The sequence below is a fragment of the Cantharellus anzutake genome, assembly GCF_015039405.1.
Source record: "Cantharellus anzutake strain C23 chromosome Unknown EI90scaffold_7, whole genome shotgun sequence".
Classification (NCBI taxonomy): domain Eukaryota; kingdom Fungi; phylum Basidiomycota; class Agaricomycetes; order Cantharellales; family Hydnaceae; genus Cantharellus; species Cantharellus anzutake.
In genome coordinates this window covers 43,612-57,255 of record NW_024066957.1, presented here as the reverse complement: position 1 = coordinate 57,255, position 13,644 = coordinate 43,612, and the positions used below count along the sequence as shown (strand labels likewise).

Here is a 13,644-nt window from a genome sequence, read left to right as displayed (position 1 = left end):
ACCATCATGGAGGATGACTTTGGTTTCTCATCGGTTTGGCAGGACACGACACCAAGAGCCGTATCACCACCACTTCCAGAGCTAAAAAGAAGCGCCCTTTTGTCTTTCGATGATGCTTTTGATGATAAGGAGGATGATGCCCTCCAAAGCACTATTTCGACAGTACTAAGCGATGAACTCGGGGACGAATTCGGGGACTTCGGGGATTTTGGGGACGCTCAGACATCCAACGCGTTCGATGGCATAGACTCAGGGGATTTTCCAAGCACATCCTTCACGGCGTCCAATGGCTTTGATCCTTTGCCGGCCGATCCTGGCCCTTCCTCAGGGCATCCCCTTCGGTTGCGCCCGATGCCCCCTTTACAACAGCTGTCTAGAGATGTAGAAGAACTTTTTGAGCCGATGTATGGTCACATCGATCCCATGGATTTTATGACCAACGAGGGAATTAGACAAGCTGAAGGAGACGCGCAGATACTCGTCACTCCAGAGAGGTCAGCACGTAAAGTCCAAATAATCAAAGTGACTTATTGAATTTCCATACGCAGTCGGAAGCTATACGATTCGTTGATATCATACGTCCCACCAACGCAGCAAGTCAACTGGACCCGTTCACGAATAAGGCGACGCCATCTTATCGAACTCGGAATCCCTGTCAATCTCGACGAAGTTCTCCCTCAACCGACAGCTTTAAAAGGCCTCCCCACCCTTCGAATTAGCACTCGACCCATGTCGGCACCGCCTGGACCGCGGCTTGAAAAGCATCTTAACGGCGTTACAGGAAACCGGTCAAGCCAATCGCGGACGCAAACTCCACAAGGAAGTCCTGTACGCAGCGGTCGTGCCACCCACAGACCGCCGCATCTTCTTTGAAGATCGGATCGAAACCAGTGCTAGATAAGGACAAGATTGACCGTGTTCTTTCCCTTGATCCAGGTATGTCAACATGTTGACAAAGAATGCCACTTGGATGATCAATTTCATGTTTTCAGTAGATACACTGCCACTGCTTTCGGTAACAACCTTGATGGCACACTTGGAGACGCTGCAAGCGTTGACACTCTCAACATCGGAGTTGCTATCGTACCTGCTACAACAACGAGACGCACTGCAACAAGACTCTGAGGCATACAACAAACTAATCGGAGGGTTAGTTGTCGAAGCTCAGAAAATGAAGTCCGGTGCAAAGGGCAAGGCCAGCAGCATGCGGGGAAGTACGTTCACATGAAAATATTAACATGAACGATCATCATGAACATAACATTATTGGAGACATTTATCGTATAGTTAAATCTTAATATGGACATGTTAATTGTGGAGCTGGATCCCGCTTGGCCTCATCACTACTTTCCTGGTGATTGGGATAAGCGTCATGATCTTACATGCTTGTATCAACAGGCCTGGCACCTGTCGTTCTTCCAACTCGAATGGGACATGTTCCGCGTCCCTTTCTGTTCCAACTCCATAAATGGGAATCACCCTTGAATCGGCAAATTCCCATCTCCGAATTTTTTTGTAAGTCAGTTCGAAAAAGATTAGACGACGAGACTCAAGCAGGAGTGATCCCCAGAAATGAGGTGCATCATTCCAGGCTACTAATGACGGCCAAAGGCAATTCACGATAAGGTGCCACCAAAACGCCACGGAAGCGCCACAAGTCAAATAGGCCGGAATTATCCGAATCACTACCCTTTTGCGATTTGACCGCATTGCACACCAAGCGGTTCTCATACTGCTGTTAACGGATTTCTGTGGGTTATGAAGGACGCATTCTCCACTGCTGCTCTCAGCGACGGCCTTACAAATAGCAATGGACTTGCAAATGCAGAGAAGGAGCTTGGGAATCACTTTAAAGGTGCAGCACGGCGTCCCCTTTCTCATCAATGTCTCGGATTCCATTTGCTGACGATTGGATACTTATTACAGCCGCCGCACTGAGCATAGCGACTCTTTACAAGGCATCACTTGCTACATCGAAGCAGGCTTACAATGCCGGTTACCTGGCATGCCTCATGGACTTACAAACATTCATGCACGCTGGCGTCTCTATACAGGGGGAAGGTGAACATGCATCAAATTCAGAAGCACTCAGCATCGAACGCGTAATGGACTGGGTCGATGGAAGACTTGAGGCCCTGAGAGGCGATGAAGATGACTCGGATGATGACAAAGAACGGGAAGGTGGCACCGTTCCGGACCCTTCTCAACGGCGCTCAGCGGTGCGGCCCCGAAGCGCTGCTAACCATCCTCCCGCTTCATCTAGTTCGTCTCGTTCCGTACAGCACCCAGAAACCAAGCTTCAGTCCTCACGACTAGAACGCCGATCCTCGATCGACACAATCGCCGGTGAACACTCGATCGGCCTCACCTCCACTTTCCCCCGTCAAGCCTCCTAATACACGGAAAGAACGTGTTGCATCACTCCAACCATTTCAGCACTACCCCTTTGGCTTCATCGCTGCCTCTAATGGCGTTGTTGAATTTCCGCTAATTACCGGAGCTGGTGCTCCACAACTTGATGGCTCACCTCTTGCACTATCCGCCATTAATATCACTCCAGACGCGCCCATCTCGGTTGGGTCGAAACGACGACATTCTACTCTTGTCGACCAGCCCCAAACCCCAGCGTCACGCGCAAATGGTGCGCCATCCAACGCGCCACGGCGGCGGGCGCGGCATTCGCGCGTGACCAGTTCTCAAGGAACCAACTCCAACGTAGGACCACCAAGCCGTGAACGTACGAATTCCCTGGTGAACGCCGAAACCGGCCTTGACGCAATGGAGGTCGAGGAACGTCCAAGGAAGACTGCAAGACGCTAACCTTATCGCCTACAACCTATGTTCTCACGACTTGTACTTCCACCATTCCGTCATGCTCTTCGCTTCTTTGAGCATTTCTTCTCCATTCCTTTCTTCCACTTCTCACTGCATTATACATTATGTCTTTCGCCTACCGCAATCAAGCTGCTTTCGTCGCATTGTCCGCACACCTTTCATTTGTACCTATCGAGTTTGTCCACGTAGTTACATGTTGTTTGACTCATACCCTGCATGGTTTTGCAAATGGCTCGAAACAGGTGAGACGGGAGGATAGAGTCTCGTTACAACATCATCCTGCAATATAGTTGTTACATACAATAATATGGGTGCATAGGAACCAACATTAGAATCCAACATCATGAAAGGGCTCGACAATCATGAATCCGCGGAGCACGGTGTCACTCCAAGTAGGTCAGCAAGATTGCCTCAGTCCGGAAGGGAACGGCAGGCTTCAAATCCCACCAATGGAATCATCTTGCATCACCACGGATTGACCCATATTCTTCGCTTCCATTCCGAAGACCATTCAAACGTTGTTGTGGACGAAGCGATACGTGAGACTGTTGTGAATGATTATTGTGGTGGTCGATGGGTTGTGCTCTCGATAGGGCGATGAATGGGCATAGACATCGACAGGGGGGAGACGTGTGGATACGGTGGGAGGAGGTAATGGAGAGTCTGTATGGGATGAGTGTATTGGTGGTTCTATCGTTTCACCCATCGATGCGAGTCGCTCGTATAGAATACTGGAATTGCCACGAACCAACGTTGTGAGCACAGTCAGAAATAGATCAGAGTCAACTCACGCTCGTTCGAGCCTCATGCGTTGGATGTTCCTTTTCGCCTTTAGGATTCTGACATGTAGCTTGTCATTCTCCTAAACCAATAGAAAGCAATGAATATACAAGAAGGAATGGGAAACACCGTTTCGTACAACTTCAATATCTCGAACTTTGCGTTTGAGGTCCTTATATTTCGTTTGGTATTTTAAATCATCACTTTGAGCAGCAATTGTCGTCGTGTATGCCTTGGACTTTTGACGGGTGGGCTGTTCACGAGAATATACTGGCGTGGTTCCAGAAGGTTGGGGCACAGATAAGGCAACGCTACTGGATGGCAAAGGCTCGTACGACGCAGAGGCGCTGAGATTCGAAGGAGGAGGAAGCGGAAGCCCTTGATTAATGTGTTGAGATCTCCTAGCATTTGGTGAAGCCCGCTGTCTTGTGTTCGGCTGAGTTAGTTGCGTTGTTGGAGAAATTCCAACGTCGTCTCCGTAGTATCCCTGTGGCGCGCTGGGATACGACGTCGACCCCGGAGACGAGGGGCGCCCATACATTCCCTGATCAAACGGTGAGTGTCGGTGGGACATGTTCGGAGTGTGGAGATGTGCGCCCGTATACTCGGGGGAAGCAGTGTGTCAAGGCCTTAATTGAGAAAGCATTCATTTTGAGAAATCACGTGCAGTCCATTTCTGGAAAATGATCGGAGGGGTTTTCCTGGCCGCGAAATTCCAACGGCGCTTAACGTGACATAAGGTATGGCCAGAACCATCGTTCTTTTTTTATTCTCCTTTGTTTAATCGCCGCACATTTGACCTACACTGATAACGTTAACAACATTGGTTCACTGTCGAGGTATATACTAAGTAGGAGTCAGCGCTCCTTCCTATAAATGAGCATCCAGCTAGAAGTAGTACGTGTACGTATGCCTTCGAGGTGGCAGACTCAGAGGCTGAAACTACATAGAAAACCGGGACTTAATCACGCGCGCGGCCTGCTCAGTTTACTGCCTTGTGTTGCACCACGTCTGTCGCCGCAAGATCGTGAACCCCAAGTTTGGCCAGCTCACTCAACAATCTGTATGGTGCTCTTTCGGAACTCGGACGGCACTCAGAGGCACTCCCATTCATCGAAGATAGCATCGAACTCTATCGCCGGTTAGTTCCCATTAAACCCAGGATCACACACCCCGAATTTGGCAGGGTCACTCAACAATCTCTTTCCGAACCAGGACCGTACACCCAGGATTTGGCCAGGTCACTCCACAGCCGACGTAATTCTCGGACAGCACTGGAGGCGCTCCCATCCATCGAGCGTCAAACTCTGGCGCCAGTTATTTGCCGTTAACCCAGGATCATACACCGTGAATTTGGCTAGGTCACTTATTAATCTACGTAGTACTCTTGGATCTCGAACAGCACTCAAAGACGCTCGCCAACTAGTTGCCGTTAACCCAGGAGCACACACCCCGGATTGGCAATATTACTCAACAATCTATATATTGCTCTTTCGGACCTCGGACGGCACTCGGACTCCCATTCATTGAAAAAAGCATCAACCTCCGGCACCAGTTGGTTGCCGTTAACCCAGAATCATACACCCCGTATTTGGCCATCTTACTCCACAATCAATATTTGGCTCTCTCGAATCTCGGACGGCACTCGAAGGCGCTCCCATTCATCGAAGAATGTGTCAACATCCGGGCGCCAGCTATAACCCAGGAGCATATACTCCAGAATTGGCCAACTCACTCGAGAACCAACGTAATGCTCTTTCGAATCTCGGACGTCATTCCGAGGCACAAATGGTTCACATTTGAGCGTGTATCCCTATCACTGCGTTTCTCACTTTTCTATTGCACGCGGCAGGCAAGGTTGAATCGGATATTCGGCTCGCCAAATCTGACCTCAATTTTTGATTGCAAACTATTTACAAAGTTCACTGACCACATGCACCCTCAAATCACGGTTGCATCTATTCATTTTTTTCTAACACATTTTCCTCCCATCGCCCATCGCTGATGTACTGATCCATGCGTGTTTCTGCATATGTACCGACATAAGCGATGACACTGAGGTTGATGGTTGATGCAAATGGCGGTGACTTGGGGGAAAACCTAAATATATACATACTGTCATCTCGCTGGACAAGAAGTACATGTGCCTGTCGGATCATCACCATTGAGTTTGAATGGAGCATGAAATCCGAAGTGTGTGAGTTGTTAAGTAACGGTGGCTGGCTTGCGAGAGTTCAGTTTGTGAAATGGACATCGGACATTGAATGACTGTTCCTTGAACCCGCTGCCATGTTGATACATAGTACAGTTACAGATCTCGACTAACGCTGGGCGTAGCAAAATTAACCCTTCCTCTTGTATGTGCAATTCTTCCACCGAAAAATCAACCTTGCTATCTTGAAATCAAACAAATTGAAAGTGCTCGAATTTAGCTATCCGCTGGACTCATGTGGACCCAGCATCCTCCCTGTTACGATTGAATCAGCGAGGTTCAACGTTAATCATTCCTTCCGAGTCAGTCTAACAGTGCAAAAGGGTCTGACGTACTTTGACGAATAAAGTAATCGCCATTCCAGGCCATACTTCCTCGATTCCCTTTCTGCCTGGGGCGCCTTTCCAAGATGGAGGTGGGTATGAACCATCAGGGGCATCCTCTTTCTGGCGGAGCGTGAAAGTGTCGAACGTTTGGAGTATTCGAATCATCACTATGTATCGTGAAACGAAGTCAGTGAGATATTTAGGCAGAGGACATGGAACAGCGTACTAAAGCTTGCTTGATTATATGCAAAATTCTATCAGAAAAAAAGGATGAGCAACCACCTATTCTATCATCCCGAACACGGCAACGTCGTCGATGCAACTGTGCCTACCTGACCCAGACAAATCCTTGGCCCCGCGTTGAACGGTAGAAACATGAATGGATCATCGGTAATCTTCTTCACTCTTTCTTTATCAATCCACCTCCTAGGATCGAATTCATCCGCATCGGGGCCCCAAAGATCTTTCCGACGTTGCATGAGAAGTGGCGCATACAGAATCACCGTATTACGAGGGGCGTAAATGGGCGTTCCTTTAGTAGTTCGATCGGGGGGGAAAAGTGTGGACGATTTCGATGTGCGAACGTTTAATGGGACGGAGGGGAAGAGACGGAGCGTTTCGTTGAGAACAGCGCGCACTGTGAAATTCGTTCAGTGGCTCTTGATTCAGGGACTGAACGGGAAAAGAAGGGAAAGGAGGAATTACTTACAATATTTCATCTTTCGGATATCATCGAAAGTAGGAGAGCCATTAGGGACGTACGTTAGTACTTCTTTTCGCAATGTTGCCGTTACATCTGGATGTAGGCAAAGCAGGTATATGGCATATGTTAGCAACGTAGTAGTTGTATCCCGAGCTGCGGCAAGCATGGTGAACGACTGTTGTATGAATACATCAGAGCCTGCAATGAGAGCGAGGAAGGCGCAATTTTACCTCATCCCTAATCAGCTGAGGATCATCCGTCATATCCACCAAATGATCCACCAAATTCCCCTCATCCGGATCGCAGTTCTTCATCTCCCTCTTCCCTTTCTTCTTCAACGCTTCCTCAATAAGAGGATAAAAGAATTCATCGACAACTAAACCATAGGGTTTCGTCTCGTCTTTCCAGAATTCCATCAAACCCCAAAGCTTCAAACTTCCTCTCAAACTCCTGATAAGCATGATTTCCAGCAGCTTATCGAATGCATGAACGAAAGAACCATAGGAGCCCCCTGCCTCACTTCCTTTCGGACCGAGTTTTGATAGTTTGTTAGGGGGAGGAAGAGGAAGGTCAAGTGTGTTGAAAGTTGTGCTGCCAAAGAAAAATTCGCCTGCCGCATCCATGGTAAATCGGGAAAAGATATCCTGGATGTCAATGGCTTGGAGCTGTTGGACCGAGCGAGGAGATGGGCGAGGACTTTATCAGTGTATCGTTCGAAGATGGTAAAATCCTGGACACGTTCTCGGGCTACGATTCATGTAGACAGTGGAAGGGGTGGAATGTGATTAATACCACTGTGTATAATGAGATGAGGAGGACAAACCCAAAAAGGGGCGCGTCATGGCTCTGTGGGCTTTCGCCTCGGCACCGTCAGCCCCCCCGATCCCATCACCGAACGACCTTCTGGTCCTATAAGGCAGATAAATATCGGTCGTAAGTAGTTAGCGGAAGGTGAAAAGCTGGTAGGGCAAATGACCTCATCCGGAACTCAGGTCCCTTCCAGAAATTATCGAATTCCGTAGCTAGAACTGCCTGCATAACCCTGTGATCCCTTGTTACATAGGTATCTCTCCAGAGCGTTCCAAGGTTAAACGTCGTCACGTCGTCTCCACCTCCAGGCGACGCAAACAGGCGCTCAAAGCTTTCCAGAACATATCCTTCCTCGGAGAGTTTTGCCAATCTTTATGTATATTGAAATTCCAGATATGACATTGCAGTAATCTTTTGAGAATAAAAGTCCTGGAAGATAAGTGGGTAGCAACGTACGATAAAGCGATATCCAAGTTTCCAGGCCACTTCCCCTTCAGCCTAGGAAGATACACCCCACCCATTTTCTTCGCCTCGTTGCCATTCTTCCAGTCTGTATACTTGACGTTCACCGTCCAATATACAATACATATCAAGAGGCGCCAGAGGCTTTGTAAGAAAAACCCGTCCGAGAGCAAAGATGGAAGGAAGGAGAGGAGGAGAGAGGCGATGAGGAGAGGCGGGATGAAATCCTTTGCGAGCTCTAGTAGGAGTTGGACGCGGTAGTTATACTTTAGACTGGACGACATTGGGGAGACGGTACTATGCCCTAGAGGGGTCACAATATATATATGCTGACTAAAGTGCAAAGGGCGTCCAGAAACGGACAGGACAGTCGTGCTGGCACGAAAAATAAACTGCTTCAATCATCATTCTGACAGACGTTGCCTGAAAGTCCGATTGTCTTGTCTGCCAGCGATTGGGTACGGAGACGGCCAAACGGCCAGATGAATTAAGGGCGCTGCGCAGACCGGCGGCGTTATGTAGAACCCCCGAGTCACACGCAGAGTCACTCGACGTAGCGTTATTGCATTTGTAATGCGTGTTCATCAGCTTCCCGCTTTCACGTTCTTTACATGTTCTCTCACATAACGCCCACTGGTGCAAAGAAAGTCCAGAAACGGTATGAAAAGTATCAGTTCCTCAAACCCCAAACACTTGCCGCTTCCCGGCATTACTTCCGATATGTAATCATTCTTCGACAGACGTTACCCTAGATGATTGGAAGTCCGATTGTCTGATCTAATGAGAATTAATTGGTACTTAAAGTGGCTAGCGTAAATCATTACCCTTGCCTTCCGCTCAACCAACCCGGCCACTAGTGAAGCCTGGCATGGATGGCTGCCTTATATTTAACCTTGCGGATTAATTTCTGCATTATATTACCTAGTAGCTATGAATATATGTCAGGATCGACGATCCGTCACAACTTTGGAGCTCAGTTGTGAAGTGGACATGCATGGACAAGTAACATTGAATCACTGTCCGTTGAATACTCATTTGTGTTGAGGGTACAATTATCGATCTTACGCGGCCCAATAGGGCCGAGCCCCCCTTCTGTACAAGCAATTCTCGTTGAAAATTCGTTCACTATGCTGGAAATCAGGCAGCTGAAAGAGCTTAAATCTAGCTATCCGCAATACTCATATGGACCCAGCATCCTCCCTGTTACAATCAATCAGAGGGTGCGTTCAACTTCACAAAGAACCGACGCACTTTGATGAACAAACTAATACACATTTTCGGCCATATCGTCTCGATCCCCTTCCTACCTGGTGCGCCTCTCCATGATGCGGGCGGGCATGAACCGTCAGGCGCATCTTCTTGTTGGCGGAGGGTGAATGTGTCAAATGTTTGGAGTATTCGAATCATTACTATCGGAAAGAGATGAGAAAATCAGACAGAAGGCCAGGGTGTACGGAACGGCATACTAAAACTTGCTTGGTTGTACGCGAAGTTCTGTAAGGGAAGGAGCAGCAATAAGCAACCACCCATTCGGATTCCAAATGTAACATTGTTATCGGCACAACTGCACCCACCCGACCCAGACAAATCCTTGGCCCAGCGCCAAAAGGTAGGAACATAAATGGATCATCAGTCATCTTCTTCACCCTCTCCTTGTCAATCCACCTTTCAGGATCGAATTCGTCCGCATCAGAGCCCCATAAATCTTTCCGACGCTGCATGAGTAGTGGCGTGAACAAGACTGTCGTACCACCAGGAATGTAGATGGGTTTTCCATTGGTGGTTTGGTCAGGAGGAAGGAGTGTCGATAATCTCGATGAGCGAAGGTTTAGTGGGGCGGGAGGGAAGAGACGGAGTGTTTCGTTGAGAACAGCACGCACTGTTTGATTCAAAGATTGAATCAAAAGGGGGGAAGGTGGAAAAATTCACTCACGATATCTCATCTTTCGGACGTCATCGAAAGTCGGGGGCCCATTGGGGACATATGTCAGTACTTCTTTTCGCAATGTCGCCATTACATCCGGATGTAAGCAAAGCAGGTATGTGGTAAATGTTAGCAGCATAGCAGTTGTATCCCGAGCCGCCGTAAGGATGTTGAACAGCTATTGTACAAAATGAATCAGGGTTTGTCAAGAAAATGAGGATGTAGGTGTGTTTTACCTCATCCCTAATCAACTTCAAGTCATTCGTCATATCCACCAAATGATCTACTAGATTTCCTTCATCAGGATCACGCTGCTTCATCCCCCTCTTCCTTTTTTCCTTCAAAGCATCCTCGATAAGAGGATCAATAAATGCATCAACAGCTAACCTATGGATCTTCGTCTCATCTTTCCAGAATTCCATCAACCCCCAAACCTTCAAAGGCCCTCTCAGGTTTCGAATAAGCGTGACTTCCTGCAACTTCTCAAAGGGGTAAGCGAAAGAACCATAGGAACCCTCAGGCTCAGTTCCTTTTGGACCGAGTTTGGATTTTTTGTTGGGGGGAGGAAGGGGAAGGTCAAGTGTGTTGAAAGTTGTGCTGCCAAAGAAAAATTCGCCTGCCGCATCCATGGTAAATCGGGAAAAGATATCCTGGATGTCAATGGCTTGGGAGCTGTTGGACCGAGCGAGGAGATGGGTGAGGACTTTATCAGTGTATCGTTCGAAGATGCCAAAATCCTGGACACGTTCTCGGGCTGCGATTCATGTAGACAGTGGAAAGGGGTGGAATGTGATTAATACTATTGTGTATAATGAGATGCGGAGGACAAACCGAAAAAGGGGCGCGTCATGGCTCTGTGGGCTTTCGCCTCGGCACCGTCAGCCCCCCCGATCCCATCACCGAACGACCTTCTGGTCCTATAAGGCAGATAAATATTGGTCGTAAGTAGTTAGCGGAAGGCGAAAGGAACCTTCTCGGACTGGCAGGGTGAATGAAACTGGCTCACCTCATTCGGAACTCAGGTCCCTTCCAGAAGTTATCGAATTCCGTAGCTAGAACTGCCTGCATAACCCTGTGATCCCTTGTTACATAGGTATCTCTCCAGAGCGTTCCAAGGTTAAACGTCGTCACTTCATCCCCACCTCCAGGCGACGCAAACAGGCGCTCAAAGCTTTCCAAAACATATCCTTCCTCAGAGAGTTTTGCCAATCTTTATTGCATATTGAAATTTCGAATATGAGATCTTTGAGAATAAAAGTGTTGGCAGATAAGTGGGTAGCAACGTACGATAAAGCGATATCCAAGTTTCCAGGCCACTTCCCCTTCAGCCTAGGAAGATACACCCCACCCATTTTCTTCGCCTCGTTGCCATTCTTCCAGTCTGTATACTTGACGTTCACCGTCCAATATGCAATACATATCGAGAGGTGCCAGAGGCTTTGTAAGAACAACCCGTCCGAGAGCAGAGATGGAAGGAACGAGAGGAGAAGAGAGGCGATGAGGAGAGGCGGGATGAAATCCTTTGCGAGCTCTAGTAGGAGTTGGACGCGGTAGTTATACTTTAGACTGGACGACATTGGGGAGACGGAACTATGCCCTAGAGGGATCGCGATATATATATGCTGACCAAATGTACAGAAGGCTCTGACTAACATGGGTGCAAAGGGCGTCCAGAAACGGACAGGACAGTCATGCTGGCACGAAAAATAAACTGCTTCAATCATCATTCTGACAGACGTTGCCTCGAATGGTTGAAAGTCCGAATGTCTTGTCTACCAGCGATTGGGTAGACGGCCAAACGGCCAGATGAATTAAGGGCGCTTGCGCAGACCGGGCCGGCGGTAATGTGGAGCCCCCGAGTCACACGCAGAGTCACTCGACGTAGCGTTACAGCCGTTTTTGGCTTGGTTGTCACGTGATCCGGTTTGTTCCTCGTTGCCCGAAAACAAGGCTCAACAAAGAGTGCACCATATCTCAGCAACCACATAAGCTAATCACTTGCGGTTTGCTGCAAAACGTTTGTATATTTATTACGCCCGGAACTTTCTTAGCGATAACGATAATTTTTATTTTTCATGATTTTAGGTTTTACCCCTTTTACACGATCTTCTCAACAATGGCTGGATAGAATGGGCCGTAAATTGGGCAGAAATAAGTCTCAATGTGTCCCTTGGGACCGTTTTTTTTCTTTAGTAAATATGTTGCATTTTGAGGCTTTTATCACTCAAACATTTTCTTTGGTAATGGAAATCCGTTGTACATAGTTTTCTCAATAACCACTGCGTGGAATACGATGAAACTTATGTCGAACGCACTTGAGTTATATATCTCAGGATACCTTTTTTTCAAGTTAATCGGTTGCTTTTTCCGCTGGCATGAGCATGTATGACCGCGGGGAGTGTGTAAATGATAAAAAAACAAAAATGCAACCGATTAACTTGAAAACAAAAAAGTCCCGAGGGACACATTGAGACTTATTTCTGCCCAATTTACGGCCCATTCTATCCAGCCGTTGTCGAGAAAATCGTGTAAAAGGGGTAAAACCTAAAATCATGAAAAATAAAAATTATCGTTATCGCTAAGAAAATTCCAGGCATAATAAATATACAAACGTTTTTCAGCAAACCGCAAGTGACTAGCTTATGTGGTTGCTGAGATATGGTGCACTCTTTGTTGAGCCCTGTTTTCGGGCAACGAGCAAGGGCGGAACCAAAAAACAAAATGAATCACGTGACAACTAAGCCGAAAACGGCTGTATTGGCATTTGTAATGCGTGTTCATCTTTCCCCTTTCACGTTCTTCACACGTTCTCTCGCACAATGCCCACAGGTAATCATTCTTTTACCCTAGATGATTGATTGTCTGATCTAATTAAATGACGAGAATTAATTGGTACTTATAGTACTAGATAATGCAGAAATTAATCCGCAGCCATTCGCTTAGGTGGGTCGGAGTCGTGAGTTGTAGGTGTTGATCCTGGTGTCGCTGTTTGTATTCCGTACGGTGGGCATGGTTGAGGGCAAGGGTAATGGTGGGAAGTGATTTACGCTAGTCAGCTGTGAATCCACACAACCGAGGTTCCGAGTGTGACACAAAATAGTCAACCGGCTTCTCCTTGTGACCTGTGACAAGCAACCGGAAGAGGTGGCAAGGTTGGTGTGACACCAGCCACAGTGGCGCTGGAAATGTCCAACTGGCAAATTTTCGTTTTGATACATTTTACACCAAAAAAACTACTTCCTTGCAGACGGCTTTTGTTTTCATTGAATTTAATTCGATTTCACACAGCCGACAAGGATCATTCAACCGGAACGTCCCACTTACAGCCGGACCGGAAGGTGCGTGTGATGCGTGACCGGTAATTGGTCGTGTGGGTACAGCACTGGAGCTCAGCTGTGAAGCGGACATGCATGGACAAGTAACATTGAATCACTGTCCGTTAAATACTCATTTGTGTTGAGGGTACAATTACCGGTCTTACGCAGGCCCAATCGGGCCGACTAGCCTCCCTTGAAAATTCGTGTTATAATAGCGGCATTGCAGCCGGACACACTGAGCACGACATCAGTGTCATTAGATATCGTACTCTCAG

The 13,644-nt window shown here is 47.7% G+C and overlaps 6 protein-coding genes across 6 annotated transcripts; 2 read left to right on the top strand and 4 right to left on the bottom strand.

Moving 5' to 3' along the window:
- Positions 1 to 6: 6 nt before the first annotated feature.
- On the top strand, positions 7 to 1,228 carry EI90DRAFT_3144153 (uncharacterized protein; the record flags this gene model as incomplete). Its single annotated transcript, XM_039065107.1, has 4 exons — positions 7 to 494; positions 549 to 828; positions 855 to 936; positions 996 to 1,228. The coding sequence occupies 4 exons, from the start codon at positions 7 to 9 to the stop codon at positions 1,226 to 1,228; spliced, it is 1,083 nt and encodes a 360-aa protein (XP_038920596.1).
- Positions 1,229 to 2,972: 1,744 nt separating this feature from the next.
- On the bottom strand, positions 2,973 to 4,260 carry EI90DRAFT_2990649 (uncharacterized protein). Its single transcript, XM_039056100.1, has 3 exons — positions 3,755 to 4,260; positions 3,627 to 3,697; positions 2,973 to 3,566 (listed from the first exon to the last, which is right to left on the bottom strand). The coding sequence occupies exons 1-3, from the start codon at positions 4,187 to 4,189 to the stop codon at positions 3,347 to 3,349; spliced, it is 726 nt and encodes a 241-aa protein (XP_038920595.1). The 5' UTR covers positions 4,190 to 4,260; the 3' UTR covers positions 2,973 to 3,346.
- A 231-nt stretch (positions 4,261 to 4,491) lies between these two features.
- EI90DRAFT_3151417 (uncharacterized protein) lies at positions 4,492 to 5,632 on the top strand (the record flags this gene model as incomplete). The annotated part of the gene is made up of 4 exons (XM_039065722.1): positions 4,492 to 4,512; positions 4,762 to 4,962; positions 5,042 to 5,420; positions 5,468 to 5,632. 4 exons carry the CDS (start codon positions 4,492 to 4,494, stop codon positions 5,515 to 5,517), a joined length of 651 nt encoding a protein of 216 aa, XP_038920594.1. The 3' UTR covers positions 5,518 to 5,632.
- Positions 5,633 to 5,990: 358 nt separating this feature from the next.
- EI90DRAFT_3038884 (uncharacterized protein) lies at positions 5,991 to 6,404 on the bottom strand. The gene is made up of 3 exons (XM_039058900.1): positions 6,380 to 6,404; positions 6,163 to 6,320; positions 5,991 to 6,082 (listed from the first exon to the last, which is right to left on the bottom strand). Coding segments are annotated over exons 1-3 (198 nt in total). The 5' UTR covers positions 6,381 to 6,404; the 3' UTR covers positions 5,991 to 6,043.
- Positions 6,227 to 8,540, bottom strand: EI90DRAFT_3038882 (cytochrome P450). Its single transcript, XM_039058899.1, has 8 exons — positions 8,123 to 8,540; positions 7,833 to 8,036; positions 7,680 to 7,765; positions 7,554 to 7,603; positions 7,087 to 7,521; positions 6,863 to 7,031; positions 6,380 to 6,790; positions 6,227 to 6,320 (listed from the first exon to the last, which is right to left on the bottom strand). Exons 1-7 carry the CDS (start codon positions 8,410 to 8,412, stop codon positions 6,444 to 6,446), a joined length of 1,581 nt encoding a protein of 526 aa, XP_038920592.1. The 5' UTR covers positions 8,413 to 8,540; the 3' UTR covers positions 6,227 to 6,320; positions 6,380 to 6,443.
- Positions 8,541 to 9,289: 749 nt separating this feature from the next.
- Positions 9,290 to 11,629, bottom strand: EI90DRAFT_3144152 (uncharacterized protein; the record flags this gene model as incomplete). The annotated part of the gene is made up of 9 exons (XM_039065106.1): positions 9,290 to 9,328; positions 9,380 to 9,537; positions 9,595 to 9,622; positions 9,703 to 10,007; positions 10,062 to 10,230; positions 10,289 to 10,806; positions 10,884 to 10,969; positions 11,059 to 11,262; positions 11,340 to 11,629. The coding sequence occupies 9 exons, from the start codon at positions 11,627 to 11,629 to the stop codon at positions 9,290 to 9,292; spliced, it is 1,797 nt and encodes a 598-aa protein (XP_038920591.1).
- Positions 11,630 to 13,644: the final 2,015 nt, after the last annotated feature.